Source organism: Lynx rufus, unplaced genomic scaffold, assembly GCF_022079265.1.
Source record: "Lynx rufus isolate CCGP_SWC_20201006 ecotype Redwood Valley unplaced genomic scaffold, mLynRuf1.p SCAF_11, whole genome shotgun sequence".
In the NCBI taxonomy this organism is placed as follows: Eukaryota; Metazoa; Chordata; class Mammalia; order Carnivora; family Felidae; genus Lynx; species Lynx rufus.
The window spans coordinates 63,095,068-63,114,770 of NW_025814825.1; the positions used below are offsets into that span (position 1 = coordinate 63,095,068).

The 19,703-nt window shown below is 47.6% G+C and overlaps 1 protein-coding gene across 1 annotated transcript in view; it reads right to left on the reverse strand.

The window, feature by feature from the left end:
- Positions 1 to 19,703, reverse strand: part of ADAM12 (ADAM metallopeptidase domain 12) — a 302,117-nt gene that overhangs the window by 281,895 nt on the left and 519 nt on the right. The window contains exon 2 of the mRNA XM_047072487.1: positions 19,258 to 19,394. Within this exon, the coding sequence (XP_046928443.1) occupies positions 19,258 to 19,394 (137 nt within the window). The remainder of the gene's footprint in view (positions 1 to 19,257; positions 19,395 to 19,703) is intronic.

Below are 19,703 nucleotides of genomic sequence, written 5' to 3' on the forward strand. Positions count from 1 at the left end.
CAGGGTTCTTTTGGGGAATCACCACTCTCCCGTTCAGTCTTTGGGATTATGGTTGACGATCTCCTCCTCCCCGTGCCAAAGGTGAACATACGGCCCAGGCTTTATTCATCACTTATTCCCTCCTTCTGGTTACACTGATCATTCCCAATGTAGACACATAACCCAAATTAGTTCGCAGAGACTCAATCTGAGGACTCATACTTTGCAAAGGATGAGAATGTCTGCAGCTGGCGTTGCAGAGAAGGGGATACAAGACTGGAGTTGTTGGCAGTCATCTTACCACTATGAACTTAAGGTCTCTCTCAAAACAAAGCTAACAGGAAGGCGCTAAGAGATGTAGAGCACAAATGCCAACCTTGAGGACATTGGTCGAGTCCCTGGATGGAGCCTATCGTGGCTGAAGCCAGGACATGTCCCAAGACTTTTCAGTTTGGGAAATAGAAAAAAAAAATCGCTGTTCAACATAAGCAGGCTTTAGTTGGTTTTCTGTCACTCGCAACCAAGAGTCAGTTTGTTCATCAGGTAATTTGCGATAATAGATCGTCCTTCTCAGCCACAGTCCATTCTAAGCTAGAGGCTAGATGGTGAGCTAGGTTCAGAGGGTGGAGACATAGTTAAAGGGCTCCTACTGTATTACATGAGGTGGGAATCCGTGCTTAGGAATTGGCTGTGTCACAAGCCAAATATGGGCTTCAGCAAGCCACTCAGCTTTCAAGAGGAAACAAACAAACAAACAATTCACTGCTGAGGACTAGCAGCTGGAGAGAGTGGCGTAATGTCCAGACTGAAATGATCTAAGACAATTGGAAATACGGACCTGAATCTTGCAGAAGATCAGGGCTAGTGGTGAGGACTTTGTCACAATAAAGGTGAGGGTAGCACCCCTCGAGAAGGTGAAGGGTTCTAGAGAGAGAACGCCATGAGAGGAAGTAGGCAAAAGATGGGACCTTGTGAACTGCATAGATTCAGAAGGCTGGTGGGGGGAGAACAGGAACAGCGAAGGAGGTAGGATGAGAATAAGGGAAAACCAAGAGCCAAGAAATCCAGGGGGCAGCAGTTGGAAGAGATAGAGATCAGCAACTACAAACACCCAAGAAGCTAAAAATCCTACAGACTACGAGAAGGGCAAGGAATTCACCAACACCATTGCCTACCTTGCCAAAAGCTCTTCCAGGCAAGTGGTAGGGTCAAACCAGGCTGCCACAGTTACCCAGAAAATCCAAGGTGAAAAAGCAGATTTCAGGAGCCACAAGCTGCTTCTGAAATGGCTGGTGGCTGAGGCAGGGGCAGAAAGGCAGGAACGTAGGGTTAACTCCAAAAAATAGAAATGCCTTGACATTGCCTTTGATTGTAAATCACCACTGGGGATGCCCTGTCTCATTTTCAACAGGAAGCTATAAAAAACTGACTCCATTAATAAAGGTGTAAGGCTATAATGCAAAGTAGCACATGCCCAGGAAATTTATCAAGAGCTGAACTATGTCTGTTTGGGGAGAGGCGATCAAAATATGAAACTGTGGGCTATGACGAGAAGAGCTACTACAATTTTGCTCAGCAGCTACTGTGTATCCCAAAAAGATGAGGTTCCTGCCTTTAGGGGGTGTCCATCCACACTGAGGTTCACTAAAAGACAAAAACCTCCAGGAAGCCTTCTCCGAGCTGTATCCCTGAAATATTACGATCCCATGTGCACTGGATTTTGGGGTCCTTCTCATTCTCCCCATGATGGGTGTGGTTCCAGCACAGTCGTAGGAGAAGTGTTTTCTTTAGGCAGGTTGTCTCTTCCACTGGGCTGACAACCCACGGGGGAGGGATGACATTTTACTCATCTTTATATCACACGGTGTGGCACAGAGTGGATGATAAGGGTTGCCAGATTTAGGGAAAAAAGACAAAATAAACACAATCTAGTCATATATGGATGGCAAATTCAAAAACCTCACGGGACATACGTTTAACTCAAAAGCTATTTGTGGCTTATCTGAAATTCAAATTTCACCGGGCACCCTGTGTTTTATGGGGCAACCTTACACATTCTATCCATGTTTGTTGAATGAAGGTAGCAGCGTAACCGGGGAAGGAGAGACGGAGAGAGGGCAGTTCACTCCTTCTGAACCCATTCTCCAAAGATGCTGATTCAAAAAACAGCACAATGCTAGAGGTAATACACTGGCAGTACAGTTAAGACCACAAGAAGAACTGGGGAGATTGGGTGGCTCAGCCGGTTAAGAGTCCAACTCTTGGGGCATCTGGGTGGCTCGGTAGGTTAAGCATCCAACTCCGGCTGAGGTCATGATCTTGCGGTCTGCGGGTTCAAGCCCTGTGTCGGGCTCTGTGCTGACAGCTCGGAGCCCGGAGCCTGCTTTGCATTCTGTGTCTCCTCCTCTCTCCGCCCCTCTACTGTTCATGCTCTGCCTCTCTCTGTCTCTCAATAATAAATAAATGTTAAAAAAAAAAAAAAGAGTCCAACTCTTGATTTTGGCTCAGGTCATGATTTCACCGTTGGTGGGACTGAGCCCCAAGTGGGGTTCTGCACTGACAGTGTGGAGCCTGCTTGAGATTCTCTCTCTCCCTTTCCCTCCGCCCCTCCCACACTCTCTTTCTCAAAATAAATAAATAAACATTAAAAAAAAAAAAGACCATAAGAAGGAGATGTGAGAGAAGGACCAAGAAACCTGTAGCAGGAACACCAGCTGGGGGACCCCAAGATGGGTGGAAGATGGGTACTTGGGTATACCTGCCCCCCACCCCTCCACCCCCAGGAGATCACAACTCCTGATGTTAGAACCTGACTGTGCCTCTGGATGAATGTGGCCGAATTTAGATCATGGTCTCCCCTCAACACACAAACACTAAAGGAGAAGCACTATGTGCAGCCAGGTGGTCTTGGCCACGTGGTTAAGGGATTCAGAGACTGTGGGGTCAGCAGAGCCTGGGTGGTCAGGGAAGGCTTCAGGGAGGAGGCGTGCCTGTGGTGAGGCCCGCGAGAAGGAGGGAAACACACACACACAGAAACCTCTTCTTAGGTTCTAACTCTGAATCCTTTGTAATTAAATCTAAAAAATAAGCCAAACATGAGACCAAGATCGCGGCCGCCTTCCTTAAACACTAGGTTTGTTTGTTACTTTAGCCTTTCCTCTGCCTCAAGAACAAGGAGCTTTCCTGCCTTCTCCCAGGAGACGATAGTTTCGTCCACCCTGTTGGGATCAGCGCGACTTACAGTCAGTTTCTCACAAACCACGAACCGCGCCCTCTCGTTGCCGGCCATGTTCACCCGCACCTGCACCTGTGTGGACGGGGATTTGCAGTCGAGGCTTTGGACTTGGTGTTGGCTTTTTTCCTTTCAGTGGACGCTATTCCCCCAGTTCCCCGCCTCCCTTCTATGTGGGAGGCGGCCGCTTTCGTTCAGTTGAAGTCAGCATTCCAGCTTGCTACTTGGCTTACAGTCTCTGTGGGTAGAAACTTGGCTCAGCTCAGCTAAGAGGTTCTATCTTGCGGTGTCTCAGGAGGGTGCAGCCGGAGGCCAGCGGGGGCCGCCGTCACCCGAGGGCTGGACCGGGGCTGGAGGACCTCCCGCAAGGTGACACGCTCACACACCCGGCTGTTGGTGGTGCCCGTGGGCCGGACGACCCACCCCTCCACAGGGCCACTTAAGTATCTTCAGGGCATGGCAGCCGGTTCCCCCCCAAGTGAGAGGTCCACGAGACCAAGGTGGAAAGCGTAAAATCATATGCCGTCACTAGCACCTCATTCTATCGGTGACACAGACTAACGCCAACTCCGTGGGGGAGGGGGCTTCAGAAGGGCAAGGAGAATATGGGAGGTTGGCTCTCACAAAACCAGTTCCGGAAATTCAATTTGGAGAATTCAGAAGATGCTAACTGGGGCCAATGTCTCCCTCCCTGGAAATAGGAGGACATTAGGACCTTGTAAGGAAGGGCCAGATGCCCAAGAAGACGATGCAAAAGGGAGGCAGAGAACACAGGGGTCTCATCAACACCATCTGCTTCAAGGGGTTGGCCCTAGCCACCCCCACCTGTTCACCCTCCACCCGTCTACCCCCCATCCCTCATCTACCCACCCAGATGGCATTGGTACTTCTCACACAAGCTTCTGTGGTAGACTCTGGGCAACAGTGGTGAGCAAAAGAGAGAGGTCTCCACCCTCTTGGAAGAGACAGTCTTGTTGGGGAGGCAGACATACAAGCATATGAATAAAATGGCGAGGCACGGTGTGAAAGAAACAGAGAGCAAGGACAGCAACTAACCGAGTTTGTACCTACTTACATGAGATGGTCGGGGAAGCCTTCCCTAAGGAAGTAGTTTTGAGGCAGGGCTGAGGAAAGGCTCTCCCGGCAGGGATCAGATGGGTGATGGAGGGCCTCACGCATGGAGGTCAGGAACGGGCACTCACAGGAGGGCTCCTGCGGCTCTTACAGATGGAATCCCAGAGGAAAAGCCAAGTGTGGAAGAGGAGACCATCAACTCTGTCTTAAACAACTTCAAACAGAAGGGCTGGCGTTTGTAGCACCTCCTTGGGGCCACTAGAGGAGAGGTGGGTAGGGAGGGAGCCACGCTTGGAAGGAGTGGGGGGAACAGAAGTGCCAGGAATATGGAGGGGGGAAAGCTTGTCTGATTGCTGGAGAGGAGGCCGGATGTCCGAGCGGAGGCAAAGCAGAAACCAGGCAAGGGTGGGTGAGGACAGGATACGGCAGAAGGCGGGCACTCTAAAGGGAGTTTTCAGGCAGACAGAATAGAGCAGGGATAAGCATGAGGGCTGCAGGCCAAAGCCTGGCTTCTGTTTAGAGCATCATCTCAATGAGGCCACACCGGAAAGGGCTCTGCCCTTCACCCTGGACAAACTGGGAGCACCATCCACTTACAAACCGGGCCACGCCTGAATCAACCAAGAGACACGACATACAGATTTCTGGGAAAAGCAGACCTAAGAGCGCATCGTTTATACCAACATTTTCAAGCATTTGAAAATGCAAGTACCTGAGAGAGATCCTTGACTGTGAACCTATCTACGGAAATGATTTTTTTTTTAATCTTTTGTAGCCTTCGTCAAACCTAAATGAAAAAGCACTAGACCAAAACAAAAGTCAAGGTAAAAGTAAATGAAATGGAATAATGGAAAAGTGAGGGACTCTTATAAATATGAATTCAAACATCTCTGGGAACCTACGTGTCAAGTACCAACAGACTCTGAAGATACTGATGTGAGCTGTGCACGGTATCTGCCCTTAAAGATTTCACACTTTGCCTAGGAAACCAACAAGAAAATCAACTGTTATGTGTGGATAGCACACACCACGATGGGCATACTGCCCGGGTGCTTGGGTAACATAATCCATGATGGGGGTACTGACTGAGTGCTTGGGTAACATGCGCCATGATGGGGGTACTGACTGGGTATCTGGCAGCTAAACCAGAGGGTGACAAGGGGTTGTGTGTGTGAGTTCAGGAAAACCACTGTCTTGGTCTGCTTTACAGACAGGGGTGCTTAAACAACAGATATCTATTCCCCATTGTTCTGGAGGCTGGAAGTCCAAGAAAAGGGTGTCAGCATGGTTGGGGTCTTGGCGAGGGCTCTCCTCCTGGCTTGCGCATGGTCACATTATCACCGCATCCTCACAGGGTGGAGAGAAAGCTCTGGTCTCTTCCTCTTCTTATAAGGACACTAATCTCATCCTTGGGGCCCCAGCCGCATGACCTCATCTACACCTAATCACCTCCCGCAAAGGCCCACCTCCAAAGACCATCGCACTGGGGGTTACAGCTTTAACATGCAAACTTTGGAGAAACAAACATTCAGTCTGTGACGCCAACCAAAAAAGGTAACTTCTGAGATCAGTCCAGGAAAATGGAGACAAGACGTGGTAGGGGAGGCAGGGTCCTAGGGCAGGGAAGGAAGGAGGGCGTAGAAATACTGTGCAGAGCAGAGGCGGGAAGCCGAGCCTCTGGGAAGCCGTCAGGGAGTTGGAGGCGAAGCGCAGTGTGAGGAAGACAGAAGGGGCTCAGATCATGGACAGACGCATAGGCCCCCCATTAAAGGTTTGGGTCTTCTGCCGAGAGAAGTGGGGGTCACTGATGTTTTTTAAACAGTTCGAAGAGGCACCTGGGTGGCGCAGTCGGTTAGGCGTCCGACTTCAGCCAGGTCACGATCTCGCGGTCCGTGAGTTGGAGCCCCGCGTCAGGCTCTGGGCTGATGGCTCGGAGCCTGAAGCCTGTTTCCGATTCTGTGTCTCCGTCTCTCTCTGCCCCTCCCCCGCTCATGCTCTGTCTCTCTCTGTCCCAAAAATAAATAAACGTTGAAAAAAAAAAAAATAAACAGTTCGAAGACACAGTCAGATTTGTGTTGAAGAAACACTCATTCTGCAGAGTCAGGGTGGATTTGAGGGGCCAGAGAGTGAAGGACCCACTGAGATGCTACCCTGGCACGTGCCATTAGAAACCAGGTTTCTGAGAACATTTCATGGCACGGGAAGTATGAACAACACAATGGCCAACACAGCGAGCCTCGGCACGTAGCACATACACACTTAAACACCACCTTTGCGATAGCTGTCTCAACTAGGTAGTTTTTAGGGTTCCTGTTTTTAATGGGGAAGCGGAGGTTCAGAGAGGTCATGTAACTTGCCAAAGTCACAGAGCGAGGACGACCATCCTGTAAGCCGTCAGCTCTGACAGCCTCAGTGCTCTGGACACGGCATGCAGAAGGCAAGAGCCCCTAAACCAGCTCTCGCTCTGGTCTCCTCACAGGCCTGGCACACGCTGTCTCTAGCAGAATCTATCTATAGCCTTGCCACCACTTGCCTCCCTAAAACGGATCCTCTATCTCAAATTGCTTCTAAAACGACTGCTCCAGGTGTCACCTGACCGCTCAAGATCATAGGCGGCTTCCCACTGCCTTTGGAATGGAGTTCCCACCTTCTTAGCACGGCATTCAAGGCCCTGCTTCATCTGGAAACCCCAATCCAGATAGTGCCTTAACTGTTACAGGTGTTTAGGAGTCATTTGCAGGGCACCTGGGGGGCTCAGTCGGTTAAGCGTCCGACTCCAGCTCAGGTCATGATCTCATGGTTAGTGACTTCAAGCCCCACATCGGGCTCCCTGCTGTCAGCATGGAGCCCACTTCTGATCCTCTGTCCCCCTCTCTCTCTGCCCTTCCCCTGCTCTCTCTTTCAAAAATAAATATTATTTTAAAAAAAATTTTTTTAAAGGAGTAGTTTGCAAAAACAAACAGAAAACTACAATTTGCCACCCAACACGGACGATGCAGAGCAGGTTTCCAAATCTCAACCAGGATCTTCTGGACAGAAGGACGCAGAGTCGCGGAGGGTTTCCACGGGCTGCCTCAGTTTGCACAGAAGCTAGAGCCTGTCACTTCCTGTGTCTTCCCTTGTGATTCGGAAATACCAGCAAGGAAATCGCAAGGCGAGCTCCTCCAGCCTCGGCAGCTTCAAATAAAAGAGCTAAATCCATTCGCCATCCCGGCTGTAGGAATTTCTTGAGAGGCGGTGCCTCCGAGGTTAATGCGTGCAATAGGCCAGTTCTGCGCATGCTCCAATTCCTGTTCTCCGCCAACACCGGCAGGTGTCACCGGAAACGTTTCACCGAGCGATGGACACGTGTCGTCTTTGAGGGTATTTACGTCATGAAAGACGTGCACTTCCGCAGCTTCTGGACATTTATCTTATAGGAAAAGATCTTTAAAGCCCCTCCAACCCAGTTCCCCGCCTGCCAGCCCCTGTGGCCAGCTCTCCCCCGGCAACGCTCGCGGGGGCCAGGAGAACGTCTCCGCGTTCCCGTCCGTTGTAACCGACAAAAATACACTCGACGTTCTGTGTGTGACTTCGGGACGCTGTTTCTGTCCTTCCCCACCGACAACCGATGCTGCTTGGGCAATGGGAGCGAGATGGGAATCTTGGTGTCGCCCTCGGGCCTCGGAGGGCGACGGCCCGTTTGTGGTATATGCCCATTGCAGGCATTTTCCCGTGGCAACTGCCTTCCCAGAAACGCGTCCAGACTGAACGAGACGAGGCCCCGATACCTGCTCATGAAACAGAAGGCTGGAAACACTTGGCTCCGGGACTCACCCCGAGGCTGCTCTGGAGGTGAATCTTAAAAAGCTCCCTTCTGCCCTTACTTAGGCCGGGAGGCAAGGGGGTCTACGGACCCGGAAAACCTCACTCTCCCTGAACAGCCCAGACGTGAAATCTGCAAGCCCACCAACACCTGCTCTCCGGGCTCCAGATGAGCAGGGACACGTACGGAGGCGGCCAGTGCCAGGCCAGCCAACAGGTCCCAGGCCAGCCAACAGGTCCCGGGGATCCGACGGCTTCCCACATAGCCCGCCTAAGACCAAAACCAGCGAGAAATTCTGGCCATGCACACACATTCCCGTCAGCCTAACAGGCACGACCAGAGATCATATATATGCTCAGTGGTCTTGTTCCGAACTCTGAAAGAAGGAACTCGATTTCAAAGGAGCCACGAGAGAATTCTCTACCCCTTCGTGGGCTCTCGACTCTTAACTTACGCTTCACCTCCCAGAGCTCTGCTTGAGCAAGCTTCCCAGTAGCTCTGCCAGGAAATTGCCAGTTTTTAACGCATTTTATTTTTTTAAGCATCTCCAGCACCCAGCATGGGGGCCTGGAATGTGAGGGGTTCTCAATAACTTCTTGCTGATTAAATGAGTATACAGAAAGAACTCAGGGGAAGACGATGTTTAGTCGGTAAAAATTTTTCCCCTCAGAAGTGAGACGTCAACAAGTCTTAGATGGAATTCTACTGGATGGTGCTTGTTCCTGGCTGGGCCACCGGGCTCGGCCACCAAGCAGATGGACTTTCACTCCTCAACTCTGGGGATCCGACGGCCCCAGCCCCCCTGCAAGTGAGGCAGGGCTTAATTTGCACAGCTGTGCACAGCACCCCTGATGAGGTGCTCAAGGAGCATCTATCGGAGGGAGAAAAGGAAGAAACTGTGAGAGGTCTTCAACTGTTTTGAAATGATATAACGTCTTCTCCGATGACAGACAGATGCATTTAGAGAGGTACACAGCACACTTTTCATTCACATGCCTTTTATGTGGTTGTGAAAACAATCAGTATATCAAGCATGAATAAACTGTGAAGTGTGGCTGTTTCTACAATTAGGCTGAGATCTTTCATGTAGATCGTGGGTGACCGATGTTTGGGAAACACAGGTGTGAAACATGTCACCTGCATATACAAACGTAGCCCTAGAAACCCAGCAATGATGGGACACAGCACATGCATAACATTTTCGAATTTGGGCTGTCTGCCTTCATACCTTCAGGGGTGTCCCCTGTGAGATGCCATGGGGACACACATGCCAGGAAGGCCACGGAATGGAGCCCAGCTAATGGCTCCCACGGGAAGAGGGAATCCTAACAGACATAATCTACAACCCTGGGCTCATTAGCTGTACTCTCACCAACTCCGTTTGGGTTTATGACCATGTCTTTAAATTACATGCTCGGAACATTAGTGGGTTCAAGCAAAAAAAGACCCTTACTACCTTCAGTGAGTAAAACTTGCAAATGAAAACGGTTACGCCTGTTGAATAAAATCTTTTTGTGCGCCACTTTTAGGAAAAGGTCAAATAAATTTCCGATAATTAGCAGAAAGACGGCCTTTGAGGCAGGGATCAACTCAGGGAATCTGAAAAGCCAGAATTAGGTCAACTGCTGGAGAGTCGGGCATTAATTTCTTAAAATAACATTTTAGGGAAAAGAACTTAATGATTAGGTTTGATTCTCAAGGATTGATTGAGGTTACTGAAAACAGTCATTCATCATTTTTTGCTGCATAGGTATAGCCACAAAAAGCCAAACTCCTGGTGTATTTTCTCTTATATAACTTTTAGAATTAAAACTCGAGCACCTGGGTGGCTCAGTCGGTTGAGCATCTGACTTCAGCTCAGGTCGCGATCTCACCGTGTGTGAGTTCAAGCCCCACATTGGGCTTGCAGCTGTCAGCCTATCAGCACAGAGCCTGCTTTAGATCCTCTGTCCCCCTCTATCTGCCCCTCTTTCACTTGTGCTCTCCCCCAAAATAAATATTAAAATATATATATATTATATGTATGTGTGTGTGTATATATATATATATATATATATATATATATACACACATACATACACATATATATAGTGTGAAAAGGTATGATGTGTCCCAGTCTTGACCCAGAATTTGAAGTCTGTTTCCTTAAAATCTAGCAGGAACACACACAACTATTTCCTTACTCTGTCAGCTGAGAAGACCAACAAGTGACACAGCAGTGTGGCTGAGCACACCCAGTGCCCAGATTTTGATGTCTAACACCATTCTCCATGGAGCCAGGGCTCTGTGGGGAAATGGCTGATTTTAGGACTGGGCAGGAAATACAGACCCGGTGCTTCTTGTAGTGACAGAAAGTTGGGGAGTGATAACACACACTTACACACACACACACACACACACACACACACACACACACTCTCTCTCTCTCTCTCTCTCTCTCTCTCTCTCTCTACAGGGAGCATGTCAAAGGGACACAGGAGCCAACTGAAAGTGCTCCCAATGGCCAAAGCAGGGACAATTTGAACAATAACATAAATAAAATAGTTTTGGATTACAAACCAGACTATAAATATCCATGAGTCCATCCTGATACAGAAAAATAACTGAATAAATAAGTAAATAGGGAGAGGAGATAAATCTCCCCTGCAGGAGAATTAGAGCTAATTAATGCAGCCACTTCACCCTCTAGGGGGTGGAGCTGAACTGCTTTGAGCATGAGATGTGCACAGGGACGTCCTTCCAAAGAATCCGGTACGTAAAGGAGACACAGCTGACGAACATGACCTCAGCCAGACGATCAAGGTCAATAGCAACAGTCATAAGGCCCGTCGATAGCACTTGCTGTGGTGTAACAAGAATAGTACTTGACTTCTGGGGTCTCCTCCCCAACCTAGGTAAGCCCAGTTCAATCATGAGAAAAAGATCAGACAAACCCCAAGTGAGGAATGTTCTACAAAATCCCTGACCAGTACTTCTCAAAGCTATCAATATCGCCAAAAACATAAAGTCTAAGAGACCGTCAGAACCAAGTGGCAAGATGATGAGTAAATGTAATGTGGTCTCACAGAAAAAGGACGTTAGGTAAACAACTAAGACAATGTGAATAGGGTACAGACTTCAGTTAGTAATAATGTACCAATATTGGTTCTTTAATTGTGACAGATGCACTGTAACATGAGATAATAGTGGGGGGAACATTGGGTGACGTATGTGGGACCTCTGTACTCCCTTGGTGATTTTTCTGTAAATCCAAGATTGTTCTCACATAAAACACTTACTTTAGAAAGTCTAGCAAGAACAAGACTTTGAGAGAGGGAGAAGTCAACTTTTCTTCTTACCTGCCCCAAATCTCCAATGGGCAGATTGCTGTAAATACATGTAGTCTGGGGAGACATACATTTCCTTTTGCCCATTTACGGATGGTGCCCGTCACCAGTTCTCAGTAGGTGGCTATTGCCCTCAAGGAGGCAAAACTTGGTCCTTGGGGTAGGGGTTGAAAATTCGTAGATATTACAACAACTTGTTTCCTTCTAAAGCTTAACTCTAGCTAACAGATCTTGTTTCTTAGCATTTCATTTCTCCCAAAAGAGAAATATAATTTAAGGTAAGCTAAACTCAATTAAGATTAATTCAAATTAATTTTTCTCTTTAGTCAGGCAATAACAACAAAAGAGTTATAAAATACTGGTGTATACCACTCAAAAACACATACCTGACCCTTACAAGGAAGCGCGCAAGAAATGGGGGAGTCCAGAGCACATTAAATCAATACAAGAGGAAAATTTCACACAAGGTCTCTACACAGTTATTATGTTACAATCAGCGCTGTATTCAGTTGTTTTTCACATGATTTTACATACTTGGTTGTAGGCATTCTTGTGATAGGTTTAAAAAAAACCTCTCACTTTTTAAAGACAAAGAGAGTTTAAAAAAAAATCTGTACTTTATGGGCCGCCTGGATGGCTCAGTCGGTTAAGCATCTGACTCTTGATTTCGGCTCAGGTCACGATCTCATGGCTTGTGAGTTCGAGCCCCGTGTCGGGCTCTGTGCTGATAGTGCAGAGCCTGCTTGGGATTCTCTCTCTTTGTCCCTCCCCCAACGTGCGTGTGCACGCATGTGCACACACACACTCTCTTTCTCTCTCTCTCTCTCAAAATATATAAGTAAACTTTAAAAAAAAAATCTGAACTTTAAACTTTGGTTGAACGAACCATCATCACCAACATGACTGTTTCCTGAACAACTAGGAAGGAACCACCATCTCATTGGTTAGGTTCCGACTTCTGAGAAATTCCAGAGTAAACGCATAGGTGAGGGCGTCTTCAGACCATTAAACACCACATTAAGTCTCTCTTGGGGAGATAATGCGCTTTAGTCTAAACTGTGATTTAAACATCATCAGCCTTCCTCTGGGCACCTGGGTGGCTCAGTTGGTTGAGCGTCTGACATTGGCTCAGGTCATGATCTCGTGGTTTGTGAGTTCGAGCCCCGTATCGGCTTCTCTACCGCCAGCGCGAAGCCTGCTTCAGATCCTCTGTTACCCTCTCTCTCTGCCGCTCTCCTGCTCACGCTCTTTCTTTCTCTCTACCTCAATCTCTCAAAAATAAACATTATAAACAAACAAGTCATTAAATAAAAATAAATCATTAGCCTTTCTAGACATTTTCTTTTCTTCTAAATGTCCTCCAGCCCCAGAAACTTTCATTTTAGTGAAAGAGTTCAGGTTAAAAATCTAAAAAGGCCATACGTCATGAATTGTTACAGATGTGTCATACCAATATAAATATGAATCACGGGGAAAGTGGGGTGTGGGGTATATGGGGCTCTCTGTACTATCTTTGCAATGTTTCAGTAAATCTAAAATGACTCTAAAGTCACTTATTTTAAAAAGCACGTATCTCTTATTAGGTACTTATTTAAATTTATTATAACTGGTCACTCATCTGTGAGTTTCTTAAGGGCGGACAGAGGCTCACCCATCCTTTACCACAGGAAGTTGACCTAGGACCTGGAACACAGCAGACACTCACATGTGCTTGGATGAATGCAGAAAAACTGAAAACAGAACTCGTCAGACTCCTTTCCTCCTCATACCAAGCAGCCATCTATATACCCCACCTGTCACTCAAACATGGAGAGTCTTACCTAAGAACCATAAAGCAAAAAGAAATTTGTAACTCTGTTTAAACAATGCAAAGCACTCCATCCCCTAATATTACCTAAGTTTGTTATTTTCTTTTAAGATTTATTTATTTTTGAGAGAGAGGGAGAGACAGAAAGAGCACGAGTGGGGGAGGGGAAGAGAGAGAAGGTAACACAGAATCCAAAGCAGGCTCCAGGCTCTGAGCTGTCAGCACAGAGCCTGACGTGGGGCTCGAACGCACGAACTGTGAGATCGTGACCTGAGCCGAAGTCAGACGCCTAACCAACTGCGCCACCCAGGCGCCCCATAGATTTGTTATTTTAAAAACATATTTTCAAAAGCCCCAGGTCTGTGATGATGCTAGAGGTCTGAGGTGGGGAAGGCGGGGGGGGAATCGCAGTAACTGTAGGGATACCTGATTCAACAAGCCAATTTTAAAACAAATGACATCAGGGCCTTGCTAAGAGGGCACAGGAAATAAACGAGCTGGCAGTGAGCCACGTGGAAATGTCATCCCAGAGCCCCTCCTTGACTGAGAGGTGTGCTCCCAAAGGTGGTGGTGGGGACATAGGTGAACCAAGCACAATACCCCGGTTTGCTTCGTCCTTGTTCTGTGTCAGCTGCAGGATAAGAGTGCATAAAAATGCCCCGGAGGGTTGGGAACAGCACTCACATCTCGAGAAAGTCAGAGCTTCCTTGGTGGCAAGACAGCCGGGGAGAACACCTGCCCTCCAAGCCATGCTTTCGGAGTCTGGATTTATGAGCCAGTCCCGATACGAAGCACAAGAGGAAAAAAAGCTAAAGATATTCCTGGGGGGGCGGGGGGGGGGGGCAGCAGGGCGCTAAGGAAAGAATACAAGACTTTAGAATCTGACCGACTAGGCTTGGTTGCCAGACGGGCTACTTCCCGTTCCAAGTGCTTCCGCACCCTGGTCTGCAAACTTACACAACACCCACCCTCCTGCTGGGCCGCCGGAGCACCCGGTGGGAAATACCTATAGTATGGACATCTAGCTCAGGGGTTGCAAGCTACAGCCTGTGGGCCAAATCCAGCCCACTGCCTGTGAGCTAAGAATGGTTTTACGTTTCTAAATGACTTTTTCTTTTTTTAAAAAAGGAGACTATTTCATGACACGTAAAAATTCTATTAAATCCACATTTCAATGTCCACAGATAAGCTTTATTAGAACTGGCCATGCCCGATTGTTTACGCATTGTCTAGGGCTGCTTTGAAGCTTCAAGGGCAGAGCTGAGCAGCTGAGACAGACGGCGTGGGACCCACACAGCTGAGTTACTGACCGTCTAGGTCTTCCCAGACAAGGTTTACTAGCCTTTGGTCTACCTCCATCTGAAGTCAAGGGAAGGTTCTTAGTAACTGTCCTTATCCTTCCTAGTCTTTCCCCCAGTGCAGTGGCTCTTAAGGGGCAGGTGTTCACCACCTCCCCCCCCCCCCGCCCCTTCAGGGGACATTTGGAGTCGACATGAATGGAGGGGAAGGCACTACCGGCATCTAGTGGGTAAAGGCCAGGGACGCGAACACCCTATGGCACGCAGGACGGCCCCCTGCCTGTACACACACAACAAAGAGCGACCCAGCCCCACTGGCGACAGTGCCGACGTCGAGAAGCCCTTCCGGAAAGCCCAGAATGAGTTACGAGAAAGGAAAGAGGCGGACACTCAGCGTGCCGAGCGTGCTGGGTCAGGCAGCAAGGGACACGTTCACATCTTGCTTGTAGATAAGGAAACAGAGGCTCAGCCAGGGCTAGTCACTGGTCCATCATGATACGGCAACACAGGAGCCGGAATCCATTGTCCCTCCTCTGCTTGCTCTCTGTCTCTCTCCCTCTCAAAAATAAAGATAAGAGAGAGAGAGAGAGAGAGAAAGAGAGAGAGAGAGAGAGAGAGAGAGAAGGTATAATTCAAGCTGGGGTTTCAGGTGTCAGGAACACAGCATATACCAAGGATGGCACATTTAGGCAGCAGGCTGCCCTGCCCAGATGACCTCGATGGCTGGGAGGTAGAGTGGGGCCTTTGGCATCGGGACAGCCCCGCCTATAAAGCATCTTGGGCATCATCAAGAAACCTGGATTTGGAGTCAGAGATCATGGGGAGCTTCTGAAGGGGCTGGGAAGCAGGAAAGCGACAGGCTAGCTCTGTGTCTTAGACAAATCACTCTGCTTGCATTCCATATGTCTGTAGCAGTAAAGGACTAATAAGCCATGGTGGGGAAGGGGCATGTGTTAGACATACTGGGCCAGGGGACTCAACAGATGTCTCCAACCTCATGATCTGAGGGGGGCGGGGGGAAGGGGATGTCAATGTTATCCTCTAGGGGCTATTAAATAAAATAGAGAAGATTGACAGGGGCTGTGTCCACTTTGGGGCACAGCGCAGTTAAAATAATTGGGAACCTTCAACTGGAGGCTCCTGGAATCCACTGGATGTCAGGCCCACATCTCAGAAGTGAAGGCAAGGGGAGTGATGTGGGTTTTAAGTCCGTATATGTTAGAGAATATGTACTGGGGTCATCATGTGAAATGTTTTCGGCGGGGCACTTCCCACACAGCAGGAGTTGAGGGGCGGTGGCTAACGTCGCTAGAGTCATTCCTGTGAACAGCCCCCCACGCCGCTCTAGGCGGACAGTGAGGCCACAGAAGTGAACGGCACAGCCAGCGGGAGCCCTCAGTCAGAAGAAAGTCAGCGGAAACCAACCGTTAAAGGACAAAGCCAAAAAGAGGAATGAAAAGCAAGAATTAAAGACATATGGGGAGAAACAAGAGAGAACAGGGTCTTGGGAGCCAAAGGAAAGTGAGAATTTCAAAGGAGGGTGAATCACTGTCAAGATAAGTAAGACACAGAGTGAAAGGAAGGGCTGGCTTTGGAAGTTGGGAGGCTACCTGTGACCTTGGCAAGAACCGTGGTTGTGAGGAAGTGCTGGGAGGGGGGGCTGCTACTGGGGTGGGGGGGTGGGAATGCGGGGGGTGGGGTGAACACCCTGCCCACCCCCCACGTGAGGAGAAGTCTCCCCAGAAGGGCTGACACAGATGGTTATTTGAAGGAGAAGCAAGGCTCCTTCCAACGTATGGAGCGGAATCTACTTCTGCCGTTTTAATTAGTTGCCATTTGATATTTGATATTTGAGACCCACAATATGCAAAGGGAAGCTTCGGTTGCATGTTCTAATCTGCTTGCCTTTCTATCTTCCACTCCACACACTATTTCCATACATTCGTTCTCATGTGAGCAGGATGGTGGTTGGACATTTCCTGGAGCATTCAAAGGCTGGGCTCAACGCAGGTCATCTCCCGATCTGTCACATTTTGACATGCCTTCCCCGGGCTTCGTTTCTTTCAAGACATGAAATTGGAGATGGGTCCCTAAAACACTTTGTACTTGTAGTATCACCTTCCATTTGTGTAGCGGGTTTTAGTTCCCCATGTGATTTCACAGCCATTGTTTCATCACGCTCATTCCTGTAACAGCCCTGAGACGGAGGGAAAGCAGACAGGCTTGTCCTCATGTTATAGACCAAAATAACAGCGAGCAGACAAAATGCCAGAAGCTCTCCAACGCAGGCAAGGTCACGTTCTTTCCCAGCCTCGTCTCTGTCAAGTAAATTATCAGTGGCAATGATGGCTTGGTGCTTCATTTGAAAAGGACCTAATAATATCCCATCCAGATATATTTCAATCACAGCGGGGAGAAGGAGGTGTGGAATGTGACAGTACTTCTGCCTAAATCAGCTCAGTCGGGTTGACCAGCACTCCAGCACTTTCCAACAGTGCAAGGGTTCTAATCTTGTGTGCTCATGAGAATCCCCTAGGAGCGCTTTATAAAAAGGAAGATGCCTGGGCCTTCCCCAAACTAAGCACACTCTCAGGAAAGACACTGGCTGAACAGAAAGATACAGGAGAGCAAAGAATAAAAGAGCAGGGCAGAAAAGCAAGAATCTAAACCCACAACTCCATATTCTCAGGTACGGCAGGCAGAGCTGTGTGGCAAAAATATTCATGAATGTAAGTTTTGCATACCTGAGGATATACTCTATTAATGTAAAATGAAATGAGAATGAAAATGTCTAACATGAAGATGTGGGCAGTCATATCTGATAGCAAGGAAAGACACACACATACACACCATTAGTCAGAATCCCTATTCTCCCAACAGGTACACGCATCTCCCTCGTGGAGAATTATGGCACGCATGTACGAGCGTGTCGTAGGCGCCCTTTTTCATGCAGGCTCTTAGTGGTTAACTACCACATATGGGCACACATCGTAATGACAGAGCCATAAGGCTGATTTCACGAGTCCCATGGCATTATGACAAAATGCGGTTCCCCAAATCTCTTAAGTCCCTATTCCCTTAAATAATGTCGGTAAGGCGGAGTCCTTTGAGTGTCCTACGCATGTGTCTACCACCTGCATGGTTCTAATCTGGAGGTACAATTGCAGAGGAGCTGAGACAGTCATCAAATAATAATGGTTTTCTCCGTTTTCTCTAAAGATGGTGCGGGTGCCCCATAGTCATCGGGTTGTAAGCGTGGCCAGAAGCGGAAGATGCGCCGCCGGGCCTCGGGATGTCCGCCAGATGGCTGGCTGGCAGGAAGGATGAAGCTGGAGGTCAGAAACCAGACCCCACCTGAACTGGTCCATTCCAGTGGCGTGCCAAGAACACTCATCAGGTTTGGCTCTGATACGCACCCCAGGTGGGGTTGCCAGACAAAGGGCAGGGCACCAGTTAAATGTGTATCTCAATAAACAACAATACCCCAAATACTGCATGGGACAGATTGAAAAAAAAAATTCTCTGTTTATCTGAAGTCCAAGTTTACGGGGATATTCTCTACTTTTATTTGCTACATTTGGCAACCCCCACCCCCCAATCAGGGAAAGCTTCCATAACGGCTTCTACCCCCCAAGAAACTTTAGATGGTTCCATATTTTTGTATTATTAATTAGCACCTATAAATATTTTAAAGGCATACTTTCTGGTATAGTATGCTTCTCTTTTCTGCATCTATCATAACATCTCTAATTTTTCAGATTAATGACACAATGAAATATTCTTTAACGTCTTAAGTTTTTCTTCCAGGAAACACCATCAATACCACCGCAAGTGACTTATCCGTTGCCTGTTAAATTTGCAACAGTTTCCATGAAACAGAAAAATCCAAAAGAGTAGATTTGGCATCTGGATCCTTTAACCAAACCTCCTACCTTTCCGATTGCTCACTTTCAACCAAAAGCTTCTTTAGAAAATAAATTAGTGATGTAAATCATATTATCATTACTCACATTAAGGGGGCCCACTGCAGCCCTTTCAGAAAGCCACAGAGGATTTTCACAATCTCAACTGTTCTTAAAAAAAAATCTGTTTTCTATTATGAAAAATAATCTAAAAATAGTTCCACATAACACAAGGACAAAGCCATCTGTGTGATCTCTCCAAAGAGCTCATATTTCTATAGATTTTTATCACTCTCCAACTGTTCCAACAAGTTCTGAAATTTAAGAAAGTCGCGTAGATTTGGCACCTAAAACTCATCGAAATATCAAACTTAATCGCTAATGGTTCAATTCTGTATTGTTCTTTTACATCATAGAAGGCTCAAATCAAACATGTATGAAAGTAAACAAAGCACAAAACTGCATTAAAACTCATTACAAACTTTTTTAAAAAGTCACATTAACATGTTTCTACCAATAATCGATAACATTAAAATGTTGATGAAATAGACATGAATATAGAAAAATACCCAGCCCTCGAGTAACACACACACAGAAACTGTATACCTGGACATGTTATCGCCTGTGTGTGTTTGAAAAGTAACTTTTAGCAGACGTAAATGACGCTGGGCCACTGATCAAGACTGTCCCTCTACAAAATTTCACTCTGTAAGGATAAAGTCAACATTAAAATAAAGACAAAGCTTGGACCAAAGAAAATGAGTGCAGTTGACGTGATTTTCAAACTTCAGCCATCACACAGTCAAGAAAACGAGAAGAGACAAGACAACTGACCTTAGAGTGGATGCTCTCCGTGGGGTCCCAGAGGGCTCCGTTCAAGACAGAGACCTGAACTATTTCGTAAGCTCCTCCCCGGCCCCTTCTTCCGGCCTGCTGGATGGAAGGTGCTGATTTGCTTCCTGGGTTCACCCCTGCGTCAGAAAGAAAACAGCCCCATTCTTCATTCTTGTCAGGAAGAGTTTGGCATCAGAAACTCATGACATAAACAACTCCACGAAAATATCCCCAAGTTGAAAGAGACCAAAGAAACAGCATTCTCTATTAAGTCACGGTCAGTGTTGCAGGTGATGAATTCTCTGTCAATCTGACCAAACGACGTTGTGACTCAAACAAAAGCTCATTTTCCCCTCCAAGTCCTATGGCATGTGCTGGGTGATAATCAAAGTCAAAGTATATATAATTCTGTCCTTCCACAAGCAACCAAAACACAGCAAGTAGTG